At 44.5% G+C, this 22738-nt stretch overlaps 1 protein-coding gene across 1 annotated transcript in view; it reads right to left on the reverse strand.

The window, feature by feature from the left end:
• DSCAM (DS cell adhesion molecule) overlaps positions 1-22738 on the reverse strand; it is a 742440-nt gene that overhangs the window by 112338 nt on the left and 607364 nt on the right. The window contains 1 exon segment of the mRNA XM_057544948.1: positions 15816-15886. Coding sequence (XP_057400931.1) covers positions 15816-15886 — 71 coding nt within the window.

Raw genomic sequence — 22738 nt, forward strand, 5'->3', positions numbered from 1 at the left:
TCTTTCCAGGGAGGGTAGAAACAGGGACGAGCAAATGCTCAGGGCACCAGTGTGGCTGTGAGTGATTAGAGCAGGCAACTCATCTTCAGAAAACCGCCAGCCAGGTCCTGTTTCTGGCACGCTCCCCTCCCCCTCCCCACTGCTGGCGGGTGGACTTTCCTCAATGTCAGGGTCCATCCGCTGACCTGGAGAGCCCAAGGCGTCCGCTGCAGAATCCCGCATTCCGGGAACACTGCGTCACTCCGACGTGTTGAGTAATTCAGTTGCAAAATGATTTGAAACGTTTCCTTTTAGGTTCCTCCAAATTCACTTAAAATGTAGTCTGTCCTCATTCCCCTTTTATTACAGGGGTGGGGGGGCTGTCTTTTTCATCTCTGTGCGCTTCCTCCAGCCCCTTTCCCTGCTCCCCAATATAAACAGCATGAACCCCATAACTTGTTCAGTAAATGGATGCATTAACCGTAACAGCCAAGAGCTGGTGCCTCTTCTATACAAGGCATTGTGTGTAGGGAAGACGTACAGTGAATCCGTGATTAAAGTGCAAAGTGATGATGGCGGTGCTGAAGATTTGCACAAGGGGCTGTGGAAGGGAAAAGGAAGAGGTGCCTTTTCCAAATGGGTGCAGGAGGATTCCCAGAGAAGGGGGGCCATGTTATAGGAAAGTCATCAGTGGACCCGGCTGCAGGTGGTGAGGGAATAAGAGATGGCCCAGGAATGGAGAGCAGCTCCAGCGACCCTTCAGGGAGGTATATGGGGTGACTGGGGTGGTGGTAGCGTGAGTGCAGGAAACCTAGGGAAACGCTGGGGCCCCACCCAGACCTGCTGACTCAGAAACACACGCTGGCTACAGGGAGGGCGTGCTGGTCTGTGTTTTAACAAGCCCTCCCTGGGATGCTGAGCGAGCTCAAGTCTGAGAACCACTGCGGTTGTCACTCAAAGTCAGTAAAAGGTTTAGGATTGGCCTCACTTGGGATGGACTTTAGTTAAAAAGCAATGGCTGCACATTCCCCAATTTTCAGGTCACCAATAACCCATTTTTCCTGGTCTCTGCAGAACAGAAGGGATTGAACGCAAATAGGACGGTAAGCCCTCAGTGGTCCGGGAGTCACACAGCAACAAAGGGACCTCTTCACAGGGGGGCCGGGGTGGAGGGGAAGCAGCTGCCTTGCCGCACAGAGCCCTGCTGGGGTTCCCAGTCCCCGTGGACGGACAGCGCGGCCGCTCTGGATGAATGGACCGCGGGTTCTCAGGGAGAGACGGCAGACAGAGGCGGAGTCTTACATGGTTGCCTCAAAGCGCATTTTCCTGCCTGTCTCTCTCCTTGGGTTGGCCCTCCACGGCCACTCTGCCATCCACGGGGGCTCTAAGTTCATTCTCTGCATTGTAGGTCTTCTATAAGGGATGCGTGTGGCCGTGTGGCTCTGCCCTCAATGTTATTGTTCGTCGAGGGACAGGTAAAGAGCCAAGGGGCCACGTGCTGTGAAATAAAAAGTTGACATGTGATCTGACAACGAGACACGCTTAAGCTACGATGAATGACAAAGTGTTTGAAGTGTGTACTATCTGGAGAGGCCAAGAACTTGGAATTGGAGCTGGATGGTCACCGTAGTCTAGTCAGACTTGGCAGCCGAGGAGGAGATGGCGACCAAGGGTGTGTGTTGGCTTGGAACACAAACGCAGAATTCTAGAAACATTTTGGAGAATATTGTGGGATGAACTTAAGGCTAACTACTGTACAACAGGGTGCCATTTTTTCAATTTCTCAACTGTAGGGCAGCTCCCATTTCATTCACTCATTCACTCATTCATTCATTCATCCCACCAACAAACGTTTGTTGAGTAGCTACTCTTGCTAAACCCCTCCTTTTTTGAATTTTGCTGTCCTTTGCAAATCCTATTCTCTGGTAGCCACATAGAGCATTTCTCACCAGCCATAAAGGCTTACCCAGTGGTTTCTGCTGACGCCCTAACAAAGGAATTCAAAGAACATATGCAGACCAGGATTGGGTTTACCTATCAGCTCTGAGGTCTCTAGGGACATCCCCCACCTAACATCAGGGCCTCTAGATGCTGTGCGTCCTTCTTAAGGTTCTACGTCCAACTCAGGTAGCTGGTAAGGAGGGCACGGTGGCTTCCGAAGCTCAGAGAAGCTAGAGAAGACTTCTGAGAAAGAGACTTTGCCAGAAGGGTGATGGCTCAGTGTGCCAGAGCTTGGGAGTGGAATCAGTCAGAGACAAGTGGCAAGGAGAGGGAGGTGCCCTGGGCTCAGACCAGGGGAAGAGCAGGGAGAGGGTGAGGAGGGGGGCTGTGGAAGTTTCCATGGGCCAACGAGGGGTGTAGCCAAGGCCCAGCCAGGGAAGAATCCACATAGAGACTCTGAGGTTCTGGAAGGCTGGTCTGTACCTCTGAGCCTAAAGGTAACGGGAATTTAGGGAAAACAGGGTTTTGGTTTTGATGCCAAGAGGCAGTGTGTACTAGTCTGTGAGTATGAAGGCTGGGGTCCCAGCTACTTAGTGGCAGCTGAGTGATCCCAAAGGACTTGGCTCCCCCCATGCAGACAGGGGTATCCAGCCTAGAGGAACTCCCCTGCAGGGAAGGGGTGCCCCCGTGGATGGCAGAGTGGCCATGGAGGGCCAGACGGACCCATCAATAGGCCACAGAGATTTAGGGGGCCACATCTGACCCAGATCTGCTAAGCTAGTGCAAAGGGCAGGGAAGAGTCCCATAGTGCTTTAAATCTCTGCCCAGAGGACCGATGAACAGGCAGCTATTGTGACGAGTTTCAATTGTACGTGGTTGCTTCTTTTGGTATCATCTTGGTTTATTAAACATGGTTGACAAACTGTGGTCCTGGGGCCAGGTCCTTTAGCCACTTGTTTTCATATGGCTCTTGGCGAAGAATGTACATATTTTTTACATACTTTTAAATGACTGCAAAAAATCAAAAGAGGAAGAACAGTGTGTGACATGTGAAAATTATACGAGTTTCAAATGTCAGTGGGGCTGAGTCAGGTTTTACTAGAGCCCAGCTGCACCCACGCAGCTGCGTATCTGCCGTGTCTGCTTCTGAGCTACAGTGGCAGAGTTGAAGGGTTGTGACAGAGACCTCATGGCCCACAAAGTCTAGATTATTTGCTCTCTGGCCCTTGACAGGAACAGGTTGCAGACCCCTGTAGGACACAGTGTTGTGGACAGAAGCCGCCTGCAGGGTGAGATCCACTTTGTGGGCTGGAGGTTGAAGGCAGGGAGGGATGTGGGGAGATAATCAACGGTGGAAGGAGAAGCACCTCCGAGAGAGGGGGGGTTGGAGAAAGGCTAGGGTTTGGGCCAAATGAGTCAGTGACCCTCCCTGCTGGGATGTCAAAGTTCTAGCCTGTGTTCTATCAGAAGACAAAGAATGCCTGCATCCACAGTGGACCTTTGGTCCAGGATATGGTACCTGCCATCTACACCTCAGTGATGGTCCTAAGCATAAGCATAGGATGGCATTGCTCCTGCAGAGCTAAGTAGAGTCTCTTGTCTGTACTTGGGTAATGAAAGGCTTTGGCCTCAATTAAAGGCATCAACACTCTTGAATGGGTAATGGAGGAAAAGGACATTGAAAAGAATCTAATAGGCTACTCTGCCCTGTCAGGAACATGCTAGAAGCATTTGGACAAGGGGCCCCCCCAGGGAAGGCTCTGGTCTGAAATGGGAGGATGGACCTGACACATTCCCAGGAGCAAGGAGAGCCAGTGATTCTGTCCAGACCCCCGGGAGTGACACCACACCTTCCCTGCGTCATATTTTCCTTCTTTGCGAATTCTCACTTCTAGGAGTCACTGAGAACATGCCTCCGGAATTCTTCTGTTATTTATATAAAGACAGGGCTTATTCCCACTTTAGATTGTGACAGGGAGGGAAAATGAGAATGAAAATATACTTTTAAAAAGTAGCATTATTCTATTTCCTGTATTTCTGTGATTACTCAAAGCACAAAAAACATTTATGTTCGGACTCAACATTTTCAAAAGAATGTACCAATGGAAGGACTTCATCACAGGAATTGAAAGGATGTAAAATCAGTTTTCAAAAATGTTAATACAAAGAGGAGAATGACCTTTAAAAAAACTGTGGAAGGTTACCTAGAAATAGAGTTAGTTGGTTACATCTTAGTGCATTAAATTAAATATATTTGTATTAGTGAAATGAATCCGAAAGCATATGATGTATTTTTCTGTCCTACCCCATGTAACCGTGAAAACGAAATGTGGAAATTAGATGCCCAAAGTCTCCCAAGGCAGTTGACTCCTGCTTTCCTGGCTGGAGTTCTTCCTGCAACAGACCCAGAAGAACTTGGTCCAGCCTATTTTAAATGATAAAAGTAACATCTTATTTCTTCCCTTATCTTAGGAGACATGTCCATATTGGACAGATGTTTTCCTTTTATTCTTTGATTTTTCATTCTAACACCTGTGTCCCATTTACTAATTTATCTACCCTATTTGATTTCTCTGATAAGATGGGAAATGTCATCAGCAAGATGGCTTAATGATGCCTTTCTAAGAAAATTAAGCACATTAGTAAATCAATGAAGGTAGAACATACCCTCACACCATACACAAAAATACTCAAAATGGCTTTAAGACTTAAACATAAGACATGACACCATAACACTCCTAGAAGGGAACATAGGCAAAATATTCTCCAACATAAATCATAGCAATGTTTTCTTAGGTCAGTCTGCCAAGGCAATAGAAATAAAAGCAAAAATAAACAAATGGGACTTAATCAAACTTACAAGCTTTTGCATAGCAAAGGAAACGAAAAGACAACCTACAGGATGGGAGAAAATATTTGCAAACAATGTGACCAACAAGGGCTTAATTTTCAAAATATACAAGCAGCTCATACAACTCAACAACAACAAAAAAACAAACAACCTAATCAAAAAATGGGCCGAAGAACTAAGTAGACATTTCTATAAAGAAGACACACAGATGGCCAACAGGCACATGAAAGGATGCTCAACGTTGCTAATTATTAGAGAAATGCAAATCAAAACTACAGTGAGATAGCACCTCACACTGGTCAGAATGGCCATCATTAAAATGTCTACAAATAACAGATTCTGGAGAGGGAGAAAAGGGAACCCTCCTACACTGTTGGTAGAAATGTAAGTGGGTGCAGCCACTGTGCAAAACAGCATGGAGGTTCCTCAAAAAACTAAAAATAGAGTTACCATGTGATCCAGCAATCCCACTCCTGTGCATATATCTGGACAAAACTATAATTCAAAAAGATACATACACCCTTATGTTCATGGCAGCACTATTCACAATAGCCAAGACATGGAAGCAACCTAAATGTTCATCAATGGATGAATAGATAAGGCAGATGTGGTACATTTATACAATGGAATATTACTCAGCCATAAAAAAGAACAGAATAATCCCATTTGCAGCAACATGGATGGACCTAGAGATTACCATACTAAGTGATGTAAGTCAGACAGAGAAAGACAAATACCATATGCTATCACTTATGTGTGGAATCTAAAATATGACACAAATGAACCTATCTGTGAAACAGAAACAGACTCACAGACATAGAGAACGGACTTGTGGTTGTCAAGGGGGAGGTGGGGTGGGAGAAGGAAGGACTGGGAGTTGGGATTAGCAGATTCAAACGATTATATAGAGAATGGACCAACAACAAGGTCCTATTGCATAGCATAGGGAACTATATCCAATATCCTGTGATAAATCATAATGGAAAAGAATATATAAAAAAAGCATATATATGTATAACTGAATCACTCTGCTGTACAGCAGAAATTAAGACAATGTAAATCAACTATACTTCAATAAAAAATAAATAAAAAAGAAAATTAAGCACATTAAATAGTGTATATTCATTTATTCACTCACTCAATGGGTGTCATTCAATTCACTTATAATACTGAAGGCCATATTCACTTTAGTTTGGTCTTCTCATTTGTTCTTTGTGAAAAGTAGGGCTACTATTTTATGAGAACCAGTAAAACTACATACAAGCCAGTCTTTTGAATACTTTTATTAAAATTACTACCTATCCATCTATTATTTAGATAATTTAAAATAAAAATTTTATTGATTAATTTTTTGGCTGGGCAGATTTCATGATATTTACATTTACTGGGAGGTATTTGTTATCAGAAAGGACTGTGCTGTCCAGAGCCATCAGAGGGGCCAGCATCCAGGGTAGAGAGAAGAATCGGGGCTGTTATTCACTGAACCAAACTCATATCCTAAAATGCTCTTCCAGTCTCCATCCTCCGTGGCTGTCAAGACAGTGCTGGGAGATGAGTACAGACAAGGCTATGCTGTTACAATGGCTGCTGTTTGTCTATGACTTGATGAAAAGGACACTCAGATCGGACCTAGTGGAAGGATTCGAGCTTCAGCAATGACAAACCAAGTTACTTGCTCAAGATTATTTTTACTAAATGTAGAGGGGAGAGTAATATCTAATTATGTTGAAGTCTAATCCAGCACTTTCCGTACTGTATCAGAGTATCCTTATTATATGTAATTTACTTGCTGTAGATACATTTAAATTATGCTAATCCTACTTTATGCATAATGTAATGAAATACTGTCAAGTTATACTTTTTCATATACTCTTTATTTTCACTGCAAGTGTTATATATTCATAAATGTATGACACTTAAGTTTTCATGGCTAAATTATGCATAGTGTAATTGTCAACAGACAATTAAATAAATTTTAATGTTATCCTGACCATAAGCAATTTTTACCTTAATGTCCCAACTTTAGAAGCCAATCCACTTGTTAAATGCGATGTTGATGTACTAAATAAAGACCTATGGCTGGTCACCAGTAAATGTCCAAAATGCTCTTTTCATTCCAACCTCATAATTCCTACTCACTATTCTTGTTTGCATTTCTGATAATACGTTCCATCAGTCAAGGCAAAAATGCCATCCTTACCTCCTAACTTACTGTAACCTAACAGTTCATAACTTATTTATTTATTTTAACATGTTTACTGAAGTATAATTGCTTTACAATGTTGTGTTAGTTTCTGCTGTATAACAAAGTGAATCAGCTATACCTATACATATATCCCCCTATCCCCTCCCTCTTGCATCTCCCTCCCACCCTCCCTATCCCACCCCTCTAGGTGGTCACAAAGCACCTAGCTGATCTCCCTGTGCTATGCTGCTGCTTCCCACTAGCTATTTTACATTTGGTAGTGTATATATGTCAATGCCACTCTCTCACTTCGTCCCAGCTTACCCTTCCCCTTCCCCTGTCCTCAAGGCTATTCTCTACATCTGCGTCTTTATTCCTGTTCTGCCCCTAGGTTCTTCAGAACCATTTTTTCTTTTTAGATTCCATATATATGTGTTAGCATACGGTATTTGTTTTTCTCTTTCTGACTTACTTCACTCTGTATGACAGACTCTAGGTCCATCCACCTCACTACAAATAACTCAATTTCATTTCTTTTTATGGCTGAGTAATATTCCATTGTATATATGTGCCACATCTTCTTTATCCATTCATCTGTCAATGGACACTTAGGTTGCTTCCATGACCTGGCTATTGTAAATAGTGCTGCAATGAACACTGGGGTGCATGTGTCTTTTTGAAATACGGTTTTCTCTGGGTATATGCTCAGTAGTGGGATTGCTGGATCATATGGTAATTCTATTTTTAGCTTTTTAAGGAATCTCCATACTGTTCTCCATAGTGGTTGTATCAATTTACATTCCCACCAACAGTGCAAGAGGGTTCCCTTTTCTCCACACCCTCTCCAGCATTTGTTGTTTGTAGATTTTCTGATGATACCCATTCTAACTGGTGTGAGGTGATACCTCATTGTAGTTTTGATTTGCATTTCTCTAATAATTAGTGATGTTGAGCATCTTTTCAGGTGCTTCTTGGTCATCAGTATGTCTTCTTTGGAGAAATGTCTATTTAGGTCTTCTGCCCATTTTTGGATTAGGTTGTTTGTTTCTTTAATATTGAGCTGAATGAGCTGTTTATATATTTTGGAGATTAATCCTTTGTCTGTTGATTTGTTTGCAAATATTTTCTCCCATTCTGAGGGTTGTCTTTTCATCTTGTTTATGGTTTCCTTTGCTGTGCAAAAGCTCTGAAGTTTCATTAGGTCCCATTTGTTTATTTTTGTTTTTATTTCCATTTCTCTAGGAGGTGGATCAAGAAAGATCTTGCTGTGATTTATGTCAAAGAGTGTTCTTCCTATGTTTTCCTCTAAGAGTTTTATAGTGTCTGGTCTTAAATTTAGGTCTTGAATCCATTTTGAGTTTATTTTTGTGTATGGTGTTAGGGAGTATTCTAATTTCATTCTTTTACATGTAGCTGTCCAGTTTTCCCAGCACCACTTATTGAAGAGACTGTCTTTTCTCCATTGTATATCTTTTTTTTTTTTTCCAAACATCTTTATTGAAGTATAATTGCCTTACAATAGTGTGTTAGCATCTGCTTTATAACAAAGTGAATCTGTTATACGTATACAATATGTTCCCATTTCTCTTCCCTCTTGCATCTCCCTCCCTCCCACCCTCCCCATCCCACCCCTCTAGGTGGTCACAAAGCACCGAGCTGATCTCCCTGTGCTATGCGGCTGCTTCCCACTAGCTATCTATTTTACATTTGGTAGTGTATATATGTCCATGACACTCTCTTCCATTGTATATCTTAATGCAAGAGATTTCTGTGCATTAATTTTGAATCCTGCTGCTTTACCAAATTCATTGATTAGCTCTAGTAGTCTTCTGGTAGCATCTTTAGGATTCTCTATGTATAGTATCATGTCATCTGCAAACAGTGATAGTTTTACTTCTTCTTTTCCGATTTGGATTCCTTTTATTTCTTTTTCTTCTCTGATTGCTGTAGCTAAAACTTCTAAAACAATGTTGAGTAATAGTGGTGAGAGTGGGCAACCTTGTCTTGTTCCTGATCTTAGAGGAAATGGTTTCAGTTTTTCACCATTGAGAACTATGTTTCCTGTGGGTTTGTCACATATGGCCTTTATTATGTTGAGGTAAGTCCCCCTATGCCTACTTTCTGGAGAGTTTTTATCATAAATGGGTGTTGAATCTTGTTGAAAGCTTTTTTTCCATCTATTGAGATGATCATATGGTTTTTATCCTTCAATTTGTTAATATGGTGTATCACATTGATTGGTTCGCATATATTGAAGAATACTTGCATTCCTGGGATAAACCCCACTTGATCATGGTGTATGATCCTTTTAATGTGCTGCTGGATTCTGTTTGCAAGTATTTTGTTGAGGATTTTTGCATCTATGTTCATTAGTGATATTGGCCTGTAGTTTTCTGCTTTTGTGACATCTTTGTGTGGTTTTGGTATCAGGGTGATGGTGGCCTCGTAGAATGAATTTGGGCGTGTTCCTCCCTCTGCTATATTTTGGAAGAGTTTGAGAAGGACAGGTGTTAGCTCTTCTCTAAATGTCTGATAGAATTCACCTGTGAATCCATCTGGTCCTGGGCTTTTGTTTGTTGGAAGATTTCTAATCACAGTTTCAATTTCAGTGCTTGTGATTGGTCTGTTTATATTTTCTATTTCTTCCTGGTTCAGTCTCAGAAGGTTGTTCTTTTCTAAGAATTTGTCCATTTCTTCCAGGTTGTCCATTTTATTGGCCTATAGCTGCTTGCAGTTCATAACTTGTTTATAATCTAAGTGTTCTAAAACAGAACAGGGAAAGTGTCTGTCCTCAGGTATCTTGTATTATGCCAGATTCATCCAGGCTCCATGTGAAGCTTTCAGGAGAAACCATCTGAAAGGACTGCAGGCTGATGAATGGAGATGACCTTGCTCTGAGTCCTTAGTTGAAGTTCAGTTTATGTCTTGTCAGGGTGAATTAGCTGAGAGGTCCAGTCTTTTCCCTGGGATGGAATGGAGACAACCTTTCTAGGCTGAGTCTCAGCCAACTTGTCTTCCCAGAACACCCAGGTGTGAGCCTGCATCCCACACTCTTGGTGGCTCAGCAGCCTTTGGAAAGCTGGCCAGCATCTTCTTGCTGCCCTTTGAGGCTGGGAACTAAGAGGACTGCCTGCTTAGGTTGGGAGGCCAGCCAGGACCTTTAGGGCAGGCAGATTGGCAGCTCTGCTCTGGGACAGAGAACTGGGGTCCTAGGAAAAGGCCAATCACATGGCTAAACCAAAAGGGCGAATCTGATGGAGAGGTGCGGAGAGAGGCAGAACATATTCCAAAGAAGCAAATAAGCAATGAATGGTTTTATGAAAGGGATCTGTATATTTTATACATGTGCAAAAAAGTAAGATGCTAATATAGTCATGTAGGGCTTTTTAAGGTGTCCCGAGGTTTCCAAAGTAAAGGTACCCCCTCATTATATGCATATTTTAACATGAAGGTGAACAATGAGTGGTTCATGTATTTATTTAACAAATATTGACTGCGCTTCTACTGAGAATATAACAAACAAACAAAATATGCCCTCTACCCTCATAGAGCTTACAGTCTAGTCAACTGTAAGAAGTTAAGAGAGAATAATCCTACTCCCTGTGGATGACCAAGAAGTTTTGAAATCAGTTTGGATTTTTCTTCTCTCATTGTAGGGGAAAGAGGTAAGACTTGTTAATATGAGAAGGACTGACAGTTCCTTATCTATTTGTCAGGCATACTGGTCATCAGGATTCTTTAAAAAACTGCAGAAAATCTAACTCTAGAACCAATTGATTAGTTCATAAAAGAAATGTAAATTTTGTAATTTTTTCATAGCCTAAGGATTAAAGCAAGAGTTTAAAAATTAAGTAAAATTAATTTCAAAGCAACCCTTTTGAATTTCAACTGACTTAGGAAAGAAAGATGTCGACTTACTACTCCAGTTATGCTAAGGTTAAGTTTACAATTTGCAAAGAAAGCGGTAGCAGGTAAAATGTACAGGTTACCTATTTTCTTTAACCTTAGTGGGGTTGGGTAACATTTATAACATGAGGCTGGAAGGAGTAGGAAGAGGAAATAATAGTTGTTGAACCTTTCCATGTACAAGTGCAGTATCGTCATTCAACGTACTTTAGCTCATCAATTGCTTCGAAGCCCGGCAGGCAGAGTCAGATTGCCAAGGTAGGTAGGGGTCTTTTGACAGTCACGAGCCCTCAGATCTTGGGCAAATCCCTGCAACCTGAGGAGGTTATACAGAACTGGGTATACCCAGCACACAGGTCCAACAGTATAATGCATGTAAGAATTGAGCAGAGTGCCTGGCAGAGAGCAAGTGCTCAGGAAGACAGGTTTCCCAGGAATCCCAGCCAGGAAATACCAGTGCTAGAAGGCGCTCCTTTCCAGTGGGGTATTCCTTTCCCTGGAGGAAGAGGATTTGGATGTAGAAGTCAAGTGGCGTCTGCAGTTTTTTAAATCATTGCTATGAAGATCACTGGCAATAAGGCAGTTTTGTTTTTAAATGACAAACTAAGCCATTTTCCCATTGTAAGAGCTCTTCTCTGAAACATATACTAGATTGTAAGGATGCCTCAATTACTTGGAATTATTGGGGATTGTGGAGGTGTGGTGCTCTAGTTAAAAGTATCCTTCAGATTTCTAAAATTTAATTAAATCCCCAAATACCCAGTGTTCATATTTTATGGAAATCACGTGTCTTCTGCAATGTTATTCATTCTAAATACAATCTCAGTCAGAGAGGATGATACTGAAGGGCAGGAAAGTGGCAAAATCATTCTCAGGATTTTTATCCGGAGTCAGTTTGTTTTCAGCAATGCAATATTTAAGCAGTGGAAAATTTCATATTTTCAGGATAGCCTATGGCTCTAAAAAGATTTCTCATTCAAAACAAAACAAAACAAAACATTTACGTCAATAGGAAAAAAAGTCTCTGCCTTAAATTGCATTCTCTGGGTAAATGTTTTGCGATATCTATAGTCATTAAATATTCCAAACTCTGAAAGTTTTATTTAATGAGCATATGTAAATAGCCTTCAAACTGTCCTCAATTTGCATAAAATGGGATCAGTTGATTCTGAGACTGACCAGAAGGTGACAGGGACTGTCAAAAGAGACTTGTTCTGTCAGTGTTTTTATACTTAGGAGACAGACTAAAATCCGAATTTTCTGAAAAACCAAGGAATTCTCATTTAGTTTTACAATTTTCAGGTACTTGATCAAATACGTGGTTATCAGTAATACGTAGCCTTCAATATGCTTTCTGACTCTGAATAACCCCAGCAGAAACATGCAGTAAACTGTATTTACATATGCAAAAGGCTAATGCAAACTTTTTGTTTTTCGAGGGGTGTGGAGCAAGAGCTAGGAAGGGAACCTTTATTATCATTTACCTGATTTTTATTTTACTTAGAACTCTTACTTTATCTCTTGAGTTCTTGTTAAGGCACTGCTTAGCAACTTTAAGTAACTCAAAATATGTAAAATTATGGAAAAGCCCTTTCTGAGCCTTCATCTTCCATAATATAGACAAGTTAATATGGTCCCGGTTCTTGGGCATCTTCCTGTGGGCGCTTACATATAAGTGATGCTCGATGCCCATTTCCTGTAAAATGTATCACACATTTACTGGATCATTACTACCATTTATTTTGTAATCAATTAGAGTAGAAACCCACGTGCAGAATGGCTGGTCTGTCTGGGACACTGAATGTGGGTACAGTGGTCCACCACTGTACGCGCCGGTGTATTGTACCGGAGCATGAGTTAGACTCTCGCCATCTTACAGCCTGGTTTTGGGAGATCCTAAAAGCTAGGGGGCCTTCTCCACGGCAGTTTCTGAAAGACATGTGCTTCGGAGGCTAGCGCGACATAAGCACTTGTTATTCACATATGCACTCATTCATTCATTCATTCATACAGACCTGCCAGCCACCAGGATCAAGGATAAATAAGACACTCCCTGCCTCCAAGGAGCTGACAAAACAGCAGAGGAGATGCGACAAAATGGACCGTAGAAAGCGTGTGACGGGGATCTCACGGAGCTGTCTCCCAGAATCATGGGTAACACAAAGGGTCGAACAATTAATTCCACTTTGGAGATTTACACATCTTCACAGAGGGAGTCAGGCAGGACCAGAGCACTGAGTAAGCAGGACGGGACAGGTGGGGGCTGGAGGGGGGGATGCTACAAACATTGACAGCAGCAGTGACAGCTGAGGAGAGAAGAGGACAGCACGGTCCCCTGGAACTGCGGGAGGAGAGGGTGGTAAACCTGAGACAGGATGCCGCAGCCCGATGCTGGTGGCTGGGCTGGCCTCTGGGGTTTGGTCTACAGCCAGTAAGGCACGTGGAACCTCTGGCGGACTTGAAAATTTAAACATTTGAAACTTCTCTTTGGTGAAAGAAATAACCAAGTTAAGCAGGAAAAGTTGTTAATTTCGTTCAACAGAAGGTGTATGTTACAAAAGTGTTGCTTGTACAGGGATAATTAAACAAAATTTAACTTCTGTCTCTGATGTTATGAAATGTCCGCCAAGCTGCCCCTGACCTTTAAGAGGTTTAGTGTCTAAAATGGCTATGTTCCCACCCAAAGCCCGGAGCTGTTCTTCCCTCTATCTCATGTCTCTTCTTTGAGCGCATCTTTTACTTCTGATGAGTTTTCTTGTGACCCTCAATGAGTTTCTGCCTCAGTACCCCCAATATTTCCATCCCGGCTGACAGATGTGGGCCCCCTCCTTGGGCTAACACAATTTCTTCCTCTTTCTTTACTTCTTTTTCCTCCTTTCCTATTAGCCTCTTTACACAAAATGTAAATCTGGGACTTTAATGTCATAAAATAAAGGCATATTTTATGTAACATATCATACTTTGCATTACCTAGACTCGCATACAGTTTGGTTGAATCAGTGACACACTTTCATGATGTAATCAGGCCAGTGTGAAATGACAGCCAATCAATGGGCAGCCCCTACTCCACTCAGTGGTACCCACATCCTTTTCTGCAGCCTGCTACCCTGTGAGAAATCACGGTTCCATGAATAGGACAGCAAAACCAGTTCACAGTCTAATGGAGGTGAGGCCTCCTTTCAATAGCCCACGACTTGTTCATCCTTTTGACATTCAGAAGAAATTTAACTGCAACCTGCTGACTTTTCCTGCTGCTTTTCTATGGAGACAGAAAGGATGCAATGGCTTTTAAAGCCTCTGAAGTTTCTATTTTTAGTTATAAGAGCTCTGGGGACAGACACCTCTCTCCTGCAGGACACAGAAAGCTCTAGGGGCCACCGTAATAGCTTTTCAGTGGCAAAAGGCAAGAGAATGCGGAGGGCTGGTGGAGGAAACTTCCCAGCCTTTAACACAAGACAGAGTGAGTCAGCATTCCGTTTGCGCAGTGGCTGGGCTGCGTGTGGGGCTGTGGCTTGCTGAGTGCCTTTTATCGCGCAATGTGAGATGCTCACAGCGGCGGACGTGCTCACAGACGAATGGCCCCCTCCCCACCTGGCTCGGCCGGCCCTGTCTGAGCAGCTGAACAGTCGCGGTGTGCTGCCCGCTGGAATCACAGCTCAGTGGCCGGGCCGTAAAAAGCCAGCACAAAGGGGCCTGATGCCCTACTGTGTGTTAAAACCCAAGGTGATGTCCACCCCAACCTTGAAAATCCTTTTGGTTTTTTTTGTTGTTGTTGTTATAGAGGCTGGTCATTTTATGAAAGAGCTGATGCTAGAAGGAAAAAACCCAACACGTGGTGCAATGAATGAGGTTTTTAATGGGACAGAGAGGTGGGCAGTTTGAAGACCTCCCTGTGGCTCTTACCTTCCTCTCTGAGTGAGAACACAGAAAAAATGGCGAGGAAGGAGGTAAGAAGAGAACATGTGCGATGAGAGAAACCCAGAAGTGGAAAAGTAAGTGCAACGTTGCAGACGTTCTGACCCAGTAACAGCATTCTAGATAAAATGGAATTTGGGCTAAGGCAGTTGGCTCCAAGACCACATGAAGGGGGTGACTAATTCTCTAGCAGTTTCACCCACCACGTCAGTGACTTCAAGATCCCTGGGGCAGCACTACCTAGTGTGCTGGTTTGTGATGAGCTCGGGCCAGAATATCAATCAACGCTGTTTCCTTCACCGAGAAAGTTTTGCTAAGGAAAACATGTCTGCCGGAGGAAACAGCATGCTGAATGGTGTGATTGCTTGCATTGTGGCTCACGCTTTCTCTCCCAGCAGCTGGCAATGAGCCCTCAGCTCACCAGCAGCCAGTCTGCATCTGCTGGCCGTGCTGGAGGGACCACTGCCTGGGACGGCAGCTGGCCCAGCGCCGCCCCCCTTCCCTGGGTGTGTGTGAGGCCAACGCTAGCTAGGGGCACAGCAAGGACCTCTGTCCTCCCTGCCACTTGGTGGGTTGTCTACCACACCATGATTTGCCATTTAGGAAAAGCAATTAGGAAAAGTTTCCACTGGCATGAATTAACGAGTACGGTCACGCACGTCCATTTCCCGATTTGCGAGTGGAGAGCAGCGCTTAGGACACAATCACGATTCAAAGACTAAAAATCAGGCCCCCAAACTTCACTCTCTGTAGATACAGAAGTTGCTGTAAATGTATTCAAAATGTGGATACAAATACTGGATTTTAATAAAAGGGCTTTTAATCTAACTCTGCCACATAAAAGTTTCATATGTATAAATTTGCTGTACACCTGAAACTAACACAACATTGTAAATCAACCATACTCCAATAGAAAATAAAAATTAAAAAAAAAAATAAAGGCGTTCGTGCCTTGGCATCATAACGCTTAACATGAGTGAAATGCTCTCCACCCTCCATGGAAAAAGTGCCGGGAAGACAAGTGTTTGCTGAGTTTACCTTCCAGGTGACCCTGATGCTCTGAGACGAGATGGGCTCCAGGTGAACTTCCTGAGGTGGGCCGTCAGGAGCTGTGAAGACCAAAACCCACAGACCGGTTAGAGATGGGTTCCAGAGCGTATAGGAACCCACGCAATAACACGCAGGCCCAGAAGACAGGCTACAGCAGCTTTAGTGGGAAAACCAATTTTGCGGAGTCACTGCGTACGTTTATCTCGTGCTCACTCGCTCCTAGAAAAAATAGATTCCGAGGACTCATCCTCGTATTCTTCCTCACCTTGTCCTTGACAACTTGGTGAGTAAACCTCAAGTTAATAAACCCGTAAAACAGGAAGTTGTAAAACAACACGTCTTTGATAAAACTCCGTAGTGGCTGCTGAAGACCCCTCTCGTTCCGTTGGAAGTTTTGTTTAGTGACGTGCATTGGGGCCCCTCAGGATGCTCAGAACTACTTAGGGAAGAGAAAAAAGGCTTCTGAGTCTCTTTGATGGCTTTAGTTCTCTACACTTTCCAACGGGAAACTCTTATTAACCTGGGGCTGCAGCCACAGAGGACAGACACGGTGGAAGAGTAAAGCAAAGCGTGCAACTCACTCCAAACTATTTCCAGTGGTTGCAGGGGGGCCACTTACCTCCCAGGGACAGTCAATCACTAGGCACTAGGGATGTACCCTGTACTATGTACACAGCATGGAGCTTAGAGAGAGGAGACATCCTTGTCCAGCAAGAGTCTGTAATCTAATCAGAACACCGGGCCGAGCACACAGAGAGGAAGACGTGGATACAGCACAGCACATACGCAAGTGTCTTCGGAGAAACGGAAGCAGACAGTAACCCAGGGGTCAGCAGGGAGAGACCCCAGTGGGTGATGACATATTGTCCGAAGGACAGTTTTTCAATCCCTGCTGAGCTACGAAAGGGCCATTTCTGTGGATGTGGAGATGCCAGTTTGCAGAAGGGTGAAGAACACTGGGAGATGAGAAATCAGGAATGGTGAACGGAAACCAACCTGAAGGGTTTGGAAGTGAGAGGAAGGGGAAGGAGAAGGGTCATTTTAGGGGAGATGCGAGAGCAAGGGAGACATGTTTTCCGTTTTTCAGAGAAAGAAGTTTTGAGTGACACCACAGTGCAGTTGCTGAGTTGGTGGGTGTTTGAGTCTTTCTGCCTGAGTTCAAATTCTTGCTCCCTCGCTTACTAGCTGGGTGGTTTTTTCCAGGTTACTTAATTTTTCTGTGCCTCAGTTTCCTTCTCTATATAATGGGACAATACAATTTATGTCAGGGTTGTTATGAAAATAGTGTCCTCAGAACACATAAGCAGTAACGATGATTATTCTCCTCACTGGGTGTTTTTACGGGGGAAGTTGGAGAAATTCAAATAGCCAACAGAAAAGTTACACTTGAAGGGACACTGTCCCAGCAGAGAAGCGAGAGGACAGAAGCAGGAGGGGAGGCGGTGGAGAGAGGGGGGCGTAGGGGCCAGAGCCGCTGGGATGGGAGGAAGAGAAAGCAAGGAGGAGCTTCGGCAGACCTGCTGGGGAGGGAAGCAAGGTAAGCGAAGACACAGGTACGCTTGTTGCTTGGAGGGAACAGGTTCAAATCTGATAGTCTCTCTTTTCACCAGAATCCTAAGGGGCAAAGTCAGGGGAGAATAGTGGGCACCAGGAACACAGTAGAGGCTTGGATGGTTGCAGTGGCCTGTGGAAAAGAGTGTGCCCTGCACCTGAGAGTACTGACCCACCGGCGGGGGTGATTTCACCGATGAGGATAGTGGGCAGTGGAGCCAGCGGTCCCATTGCGGGGCTTTATGAGACCACTGATGGCTGCGGGAGAAATGTCTCGGGGTGGATTGGGGATAAACAGTGACAACGGGAGAGAAGCAGCGGATGCTGGAATTGTTACTAAGTAGAGTAATAAAACCTGAGGGCCGCTCCCCTACACGAAGGAAGAAAGGAGGGGGGCAATTCCACAGTCGGGGCTGGTGGGACTGGGGGAGAATGGTAACATGAGGGTGCAAGAGAGGAAGCCGAATTTCCAGAAAAGACGATTCATTACATTTGAGAAATATGAATTTGGAGGGAAGTGGGGACACTGTACTGAGCTGTCTGCTCAGCTGCTGGAAATGTTTACAAGAACCAGGGAGAGAGTCAGGTCAGCAGGTTGCTCCCTTCTGCCTGTCCTGCATCTGCAGTCTAGCGAAGCCCTCCCTGAAATCGGCTCTTAATGTCTCTGTTCTCTGCTTTCCCTGTCTCTGTCCTCACTGGGGACATCGCCTCTGCCCCTGATACCCTGCTCCAGACCAGCATCTATGCCTGGCCCAGGGGTCAATTTTTCCTAAACATTAATTCTGGTCTTCACTTTACCTCTTTAAAGGGGACATGGGCCCAGCGCACACTTCAAACTTCTCGCCCCTCACACTAACTTTGCCCCTCTCTGTGTCCTGCCTTCCTCCTCAGGTGTCTGTTCTGCGCACCCCACCTCCACGCACCCTATGTCCCAGCCAGGTCCAATATCTCAGGGGAACCTAAACACACCTGCCCCCGGGCAGATCGGAGCCTGTCTTTTGCTCCATCAGTTTCCTGCCCGTGCCCACAAGCCCCCGCCTCAGCCTGGAGACAGTCTTTCCCTCTTTTCCCAACAGACTTGAAGCTGTGTGGCCTCAGGAACCCAGTCCAGAGAGAGTCCTTGCTTTGACGGGTGAAGCAGCGCTCGGATGCCGAAGCTCAGAGCGCACTCCTCCCTCCCCAGCAGGGCCGAAGCTCAGAGCGCACTCCTCCCTCCCCAGCAGGGCCGAAGCTCAGAGCGCACTCCTCCCTCCCCAGCAGGGCCGAAGCTCAGAGCGCACTCCTCCCTCCCCAGCAGGGCCGAAGCTCAGAGCGCACTTCTCCCTCCCCAGCAGGGCACAGGGTAGCTAGTTTTCTAGGGGTCCTGCAGCCTCTCGGATTTATCGATTCTCCAGGTGAAAAGGCTGTGTTAGCACTGAAGCTAATTTCTGGAACAGTGACCCAGGGAGAGGCTGGCATCCAGCTGACTGCGATCATTGTTATGTGTCTGCACCACATTTCTGCTCACAGGGTCAAGCCCTTTATGCGGGAACACTTCGCTATCAGATCCAAGGAAAGCACGTGGAACAGATTTCTCTCACACACCGAGAGTTCTGTGGTCAGTGAGAAGCATGTGGTTCATCCATTAAAATCCTTGAAAAATTATGTGGAGGTCTGACGGCTATACTGATGCTTGATTATTTTAATTTAATTATGCTAAATCACACTGAACAAGGAACATGCTCGCTAGAAATCGAAGGCACTGTTGGGGCCCCATCCATTCCACATCCTTTGGCCTCTGCTGCAGCCTTTTCAGGGGCATGGCAGGCAATAGTCACAGCCTTCATTTTCTCATTGAGACATATTCATAATTAAAAACAAAGGTACTAGGAGAGTGTTTAAAAAATGTCCTTGATTCTATCAGGAAACATAAAGCGTGAATTGGGGACAGTTTGTTTTTTCAGTCTGGTCTGGTATTTTATGAAGGTCCCTGTGAAGTGGTGGAGGGACAGTCTCTGACTCCAGGACAGACATGACTCTTTGTAAGGACACCAAACCTTTTTTACTTAGCCTATAAATACTTCTGTGATTTGTTAGTAATTCATTTATTAGTCTGCCTAGTCTCTGAAGTGAATGCACTCAGATCTCCCCTCTCTTAAAAATAAAGTGATAGAAACTATATTAAAGGCAGAGACTAAAAGAATGTAACCCATATACTCACAATGGCACTGTGCCCAATATAATTAGGAAGAGTTTTTGTTTGGGTGCTGAAATTTCTACTCTAAGTTTCTAAAACATTATAAGACAAACCCTTTAAAAATGATATAAAAACTGAGTCTGCTTCGAGAATTTTAGTGTTTTCCTTACAACTCCTGAGCTGTAATTTTTTTTCATGGATCCGCATCTCATTGCAGAAGGACAATTTCTGTAAAATTAGAATCCAAGGCAGATTGAATTCCCAATGCTGACATGATTGAAGATCAACCATTAGGCATCCATTGATTTAACTAAATTTGAAAATTGTGTTGACATTTGACATTTAAGAATTTAATTAATGCTCTTCAATTGAAGCTGTACTATAAATAGAAAGCATGGTTTTTCTTCTTTTTTTTAAGCAGAATATTTAGCTTTTTCCTGTGGGAAGAGAAGGCTAGAGGTAAGAGTTAACGATGAATGTGATTTTCCAAAATACATAATTTTTGCATTTCTACAGAAGCCAAAACTATTCAATCTGTGACAGAGTAATAAATGAAGACTATAATTTACAGTTCCTAATTTTTTTTCTAGGCAAGGCAACTTCCACTAATTTTGTTCGGCTGAAAATACAGGGATGACAGACCCTTCCTAATTGTCAAACCCGAGACGGTCCTCTATCCTTTCCATGCAGGGAAGGAACACCGAGACTCAAGCCTCAACACTCCCCTCTGCCCACAAATTATTCTCTCCTCCACGTATTGGTCTCTGGGCTTCGCCCAGAGGCTTGGGGCTTAGTTGCTTATGGGGCTGGGATGAAGCACCCCAGTGGGAGACACTCCCAAACTTCTATCTCTGGTTCCTCTTGGGGAATTTACTGAGGGCCTACCGTGTGCCAGGTCCAAAACTGGGCAGAGACTGGGCAAAAATGGGCAAAAAAAGGGACTGACGGAAAACTTCATGGTCTACAAGCACATGCCCATCTCTGACAGAAGTAGTGTGGGGAATGGCCTGGCAGTCCGGTGGTTAGGATTCGGTGCTCTCATTTCCAGGAGTTCAGTCCCTGGATGAGAACTAAGATCTCACAAGCCATGCAGCGTGGCCAAAAAAAAAAAAAAGCAGCCTGTGGGAGCAGAATGTGTAGAATATTCTTTGCTGGGCACAGGAGACCGAGAGAGAGTTCAGCAAAAATCAAAATAAAACCAAGCACAGTTGACCCCTAGATGGGGAAAGGATGAATTCATTTAATGATTATTTATCAAATAAATAGCTTATTCATTTAAACTGTGATTTATTTAGCACCTGTTATGTGCCAAATGCTGTTCTGGGTGTCTGGGACACAGCAGTGAACAAAACGGACAACTATTCCTGCCTTTGTGGGAGGGACCAAAACTATAGATCCTAAACAAAATAAATCAGCAAATTATATGGTATGCTGATGGCATAGAGTCTAATTTTTAAAAAGGAGAGTGTTAAGGGAGGGAGGGGACCAAGAGTGCCTGAGCAGGAGTGGACTGACATTTAAATGGGGGGGTCAGGGTAGGACTAATTGAGAAGATGCAACTGAGGAAAGACCTGACAGAAGTATGGGGGAGGGGGGAAGGACATTCCAGACCATTCCAGAATAATTCCAGAATATTTCAGAACATGCCAGGATAGCTGGCGGGAATACACGGAGCATGGAACAGCAAGGGCGGCAGTGATCTATTTAGGCTTAATTTCCAACGTCTCTAAATGGAAGCTGGAGCAGAACGACGATTACAGAAGCAGGTTGCTGAAGGCTCGGGTATCGGGCAATCCTGGTTCTCAGCCAGCAGACCCTGTGCAGTGGACTGTCTCCTTGAAGAGCACAGATGATGCCACATGGGGCCCTAATGGGCCCCTCTATTCACGTGTCTATTGTGCGTCGATGCCTTTTAGCCTTAAGCCCTCATCACATCCCCTCGCCTCAGCCTCCAGCTCAGCACACAGGAAACTCTCCCTCTAGATCAGAGCTGCTACTCTGAATGTGATGAAAGATGACGCAAAGCCTGTTAACTCAGTCCCGGACCCGAAGGAAACCCACCAGCTCCTTGTGGTAACCCTTCGGTAATCCTGACCTTCCGTCCCCGATGCGTCTGAAAATTCAGCAATTATTCAACACTGAATTTTGCCCCGCGTCATTGAACATTCACGTTCTAGGGGCAGAGTCATCATGAAAATGGTGACGGGATCAGCCACCCCCAACTCGGTCACAGGCACTAAGTGACACGTGACCTTCGGGGCACAGTTGCCAATGGGGAAGCCGGTCTTGGGTGAGGGTCAGCATCAAAGAAACCCGGCCAGTCAGTGCTCTTCTGACCCATTAGGAGCTAATCTCCTTAATGCTTGACCTTGTCTCCACTTCCTCTCTCGACTTCTCCTCTCTGGGGGGGCCAAGGTTGCTGAGGGGGGTCAGGAGGTGTGCTAGACATTGATCTGTGCTTCGGGGCTGTCTCCCAAGGTCAAGTGTATCAGAGGGTCTGATAATACGTTTGTGAGTGTCCCTTGGAAATAACCACACTGTTGTGCGTTTGGAGCCATGCTGTTTTCCAACATCAGCTGGGGTTGCTGCATGGGTGGCAGTGATTCCTTCTCTCAGCTTTGCGATGGATGCCACAACAGAAATCCAAACCTGAGTTCCCATCGCGGCAAGACCTAAGTTAGGGATCTGGAAACTGTTTCTGTAAAGGGCCAGAGCCTGAAGATTTAGGCTTTGCAAGCTACATGCAGTGTCTGTGGCATATTCTTCTTCCTCCTTTTTCTTTTTATAATGCAAAAACTGTTCTTAGCATGAGCGCTGTAAGTGGAATTTACATGGGTTGTAGTTCGCTGAACGCTTAACTGCAAGAAGGATGGATGCTTGTTAATTGGGACCTGTGGTTAGCCTCAAGGGTAACTGCTACCTATCCAGCTCCAGCTGCCAGCTGGGGTGCCTCCTGTGGCCCTAGTTACAGCTCTGACGGGTGTGCCGTCTCCCTCCTGCCTCCCTCTTTGTCCACCTTCCAGACCTGCTCCGTTGCCTTTCTCTACTTTTCTCTCTTCATGACGCCATTCAAAATTTCAGCGTGGTTTTAATCCTCCATATATTTTCCTCACCACACACACACACACACACACACACACACACACACTGCTCATTGTGTGTATTTCTAAGACAGACCTGTAAG

This window comes from Balaenoptera acutorostrata, chromosome 4, assembly GCF_949987535.1.
Source record: "Balaenoptera acutorostrata chromosome 4, mBalAcu1.1, whole genome shotgun sequence".
In the NCBI taxonomy this organism is placed as follows: domain Eukaryota; kingdom Metazoa; phylum Chordata; class Mammalia; order Artiodactyla; family Balaenopteridae; genus Balaenoptera; species Balaenoptera acutorostrata.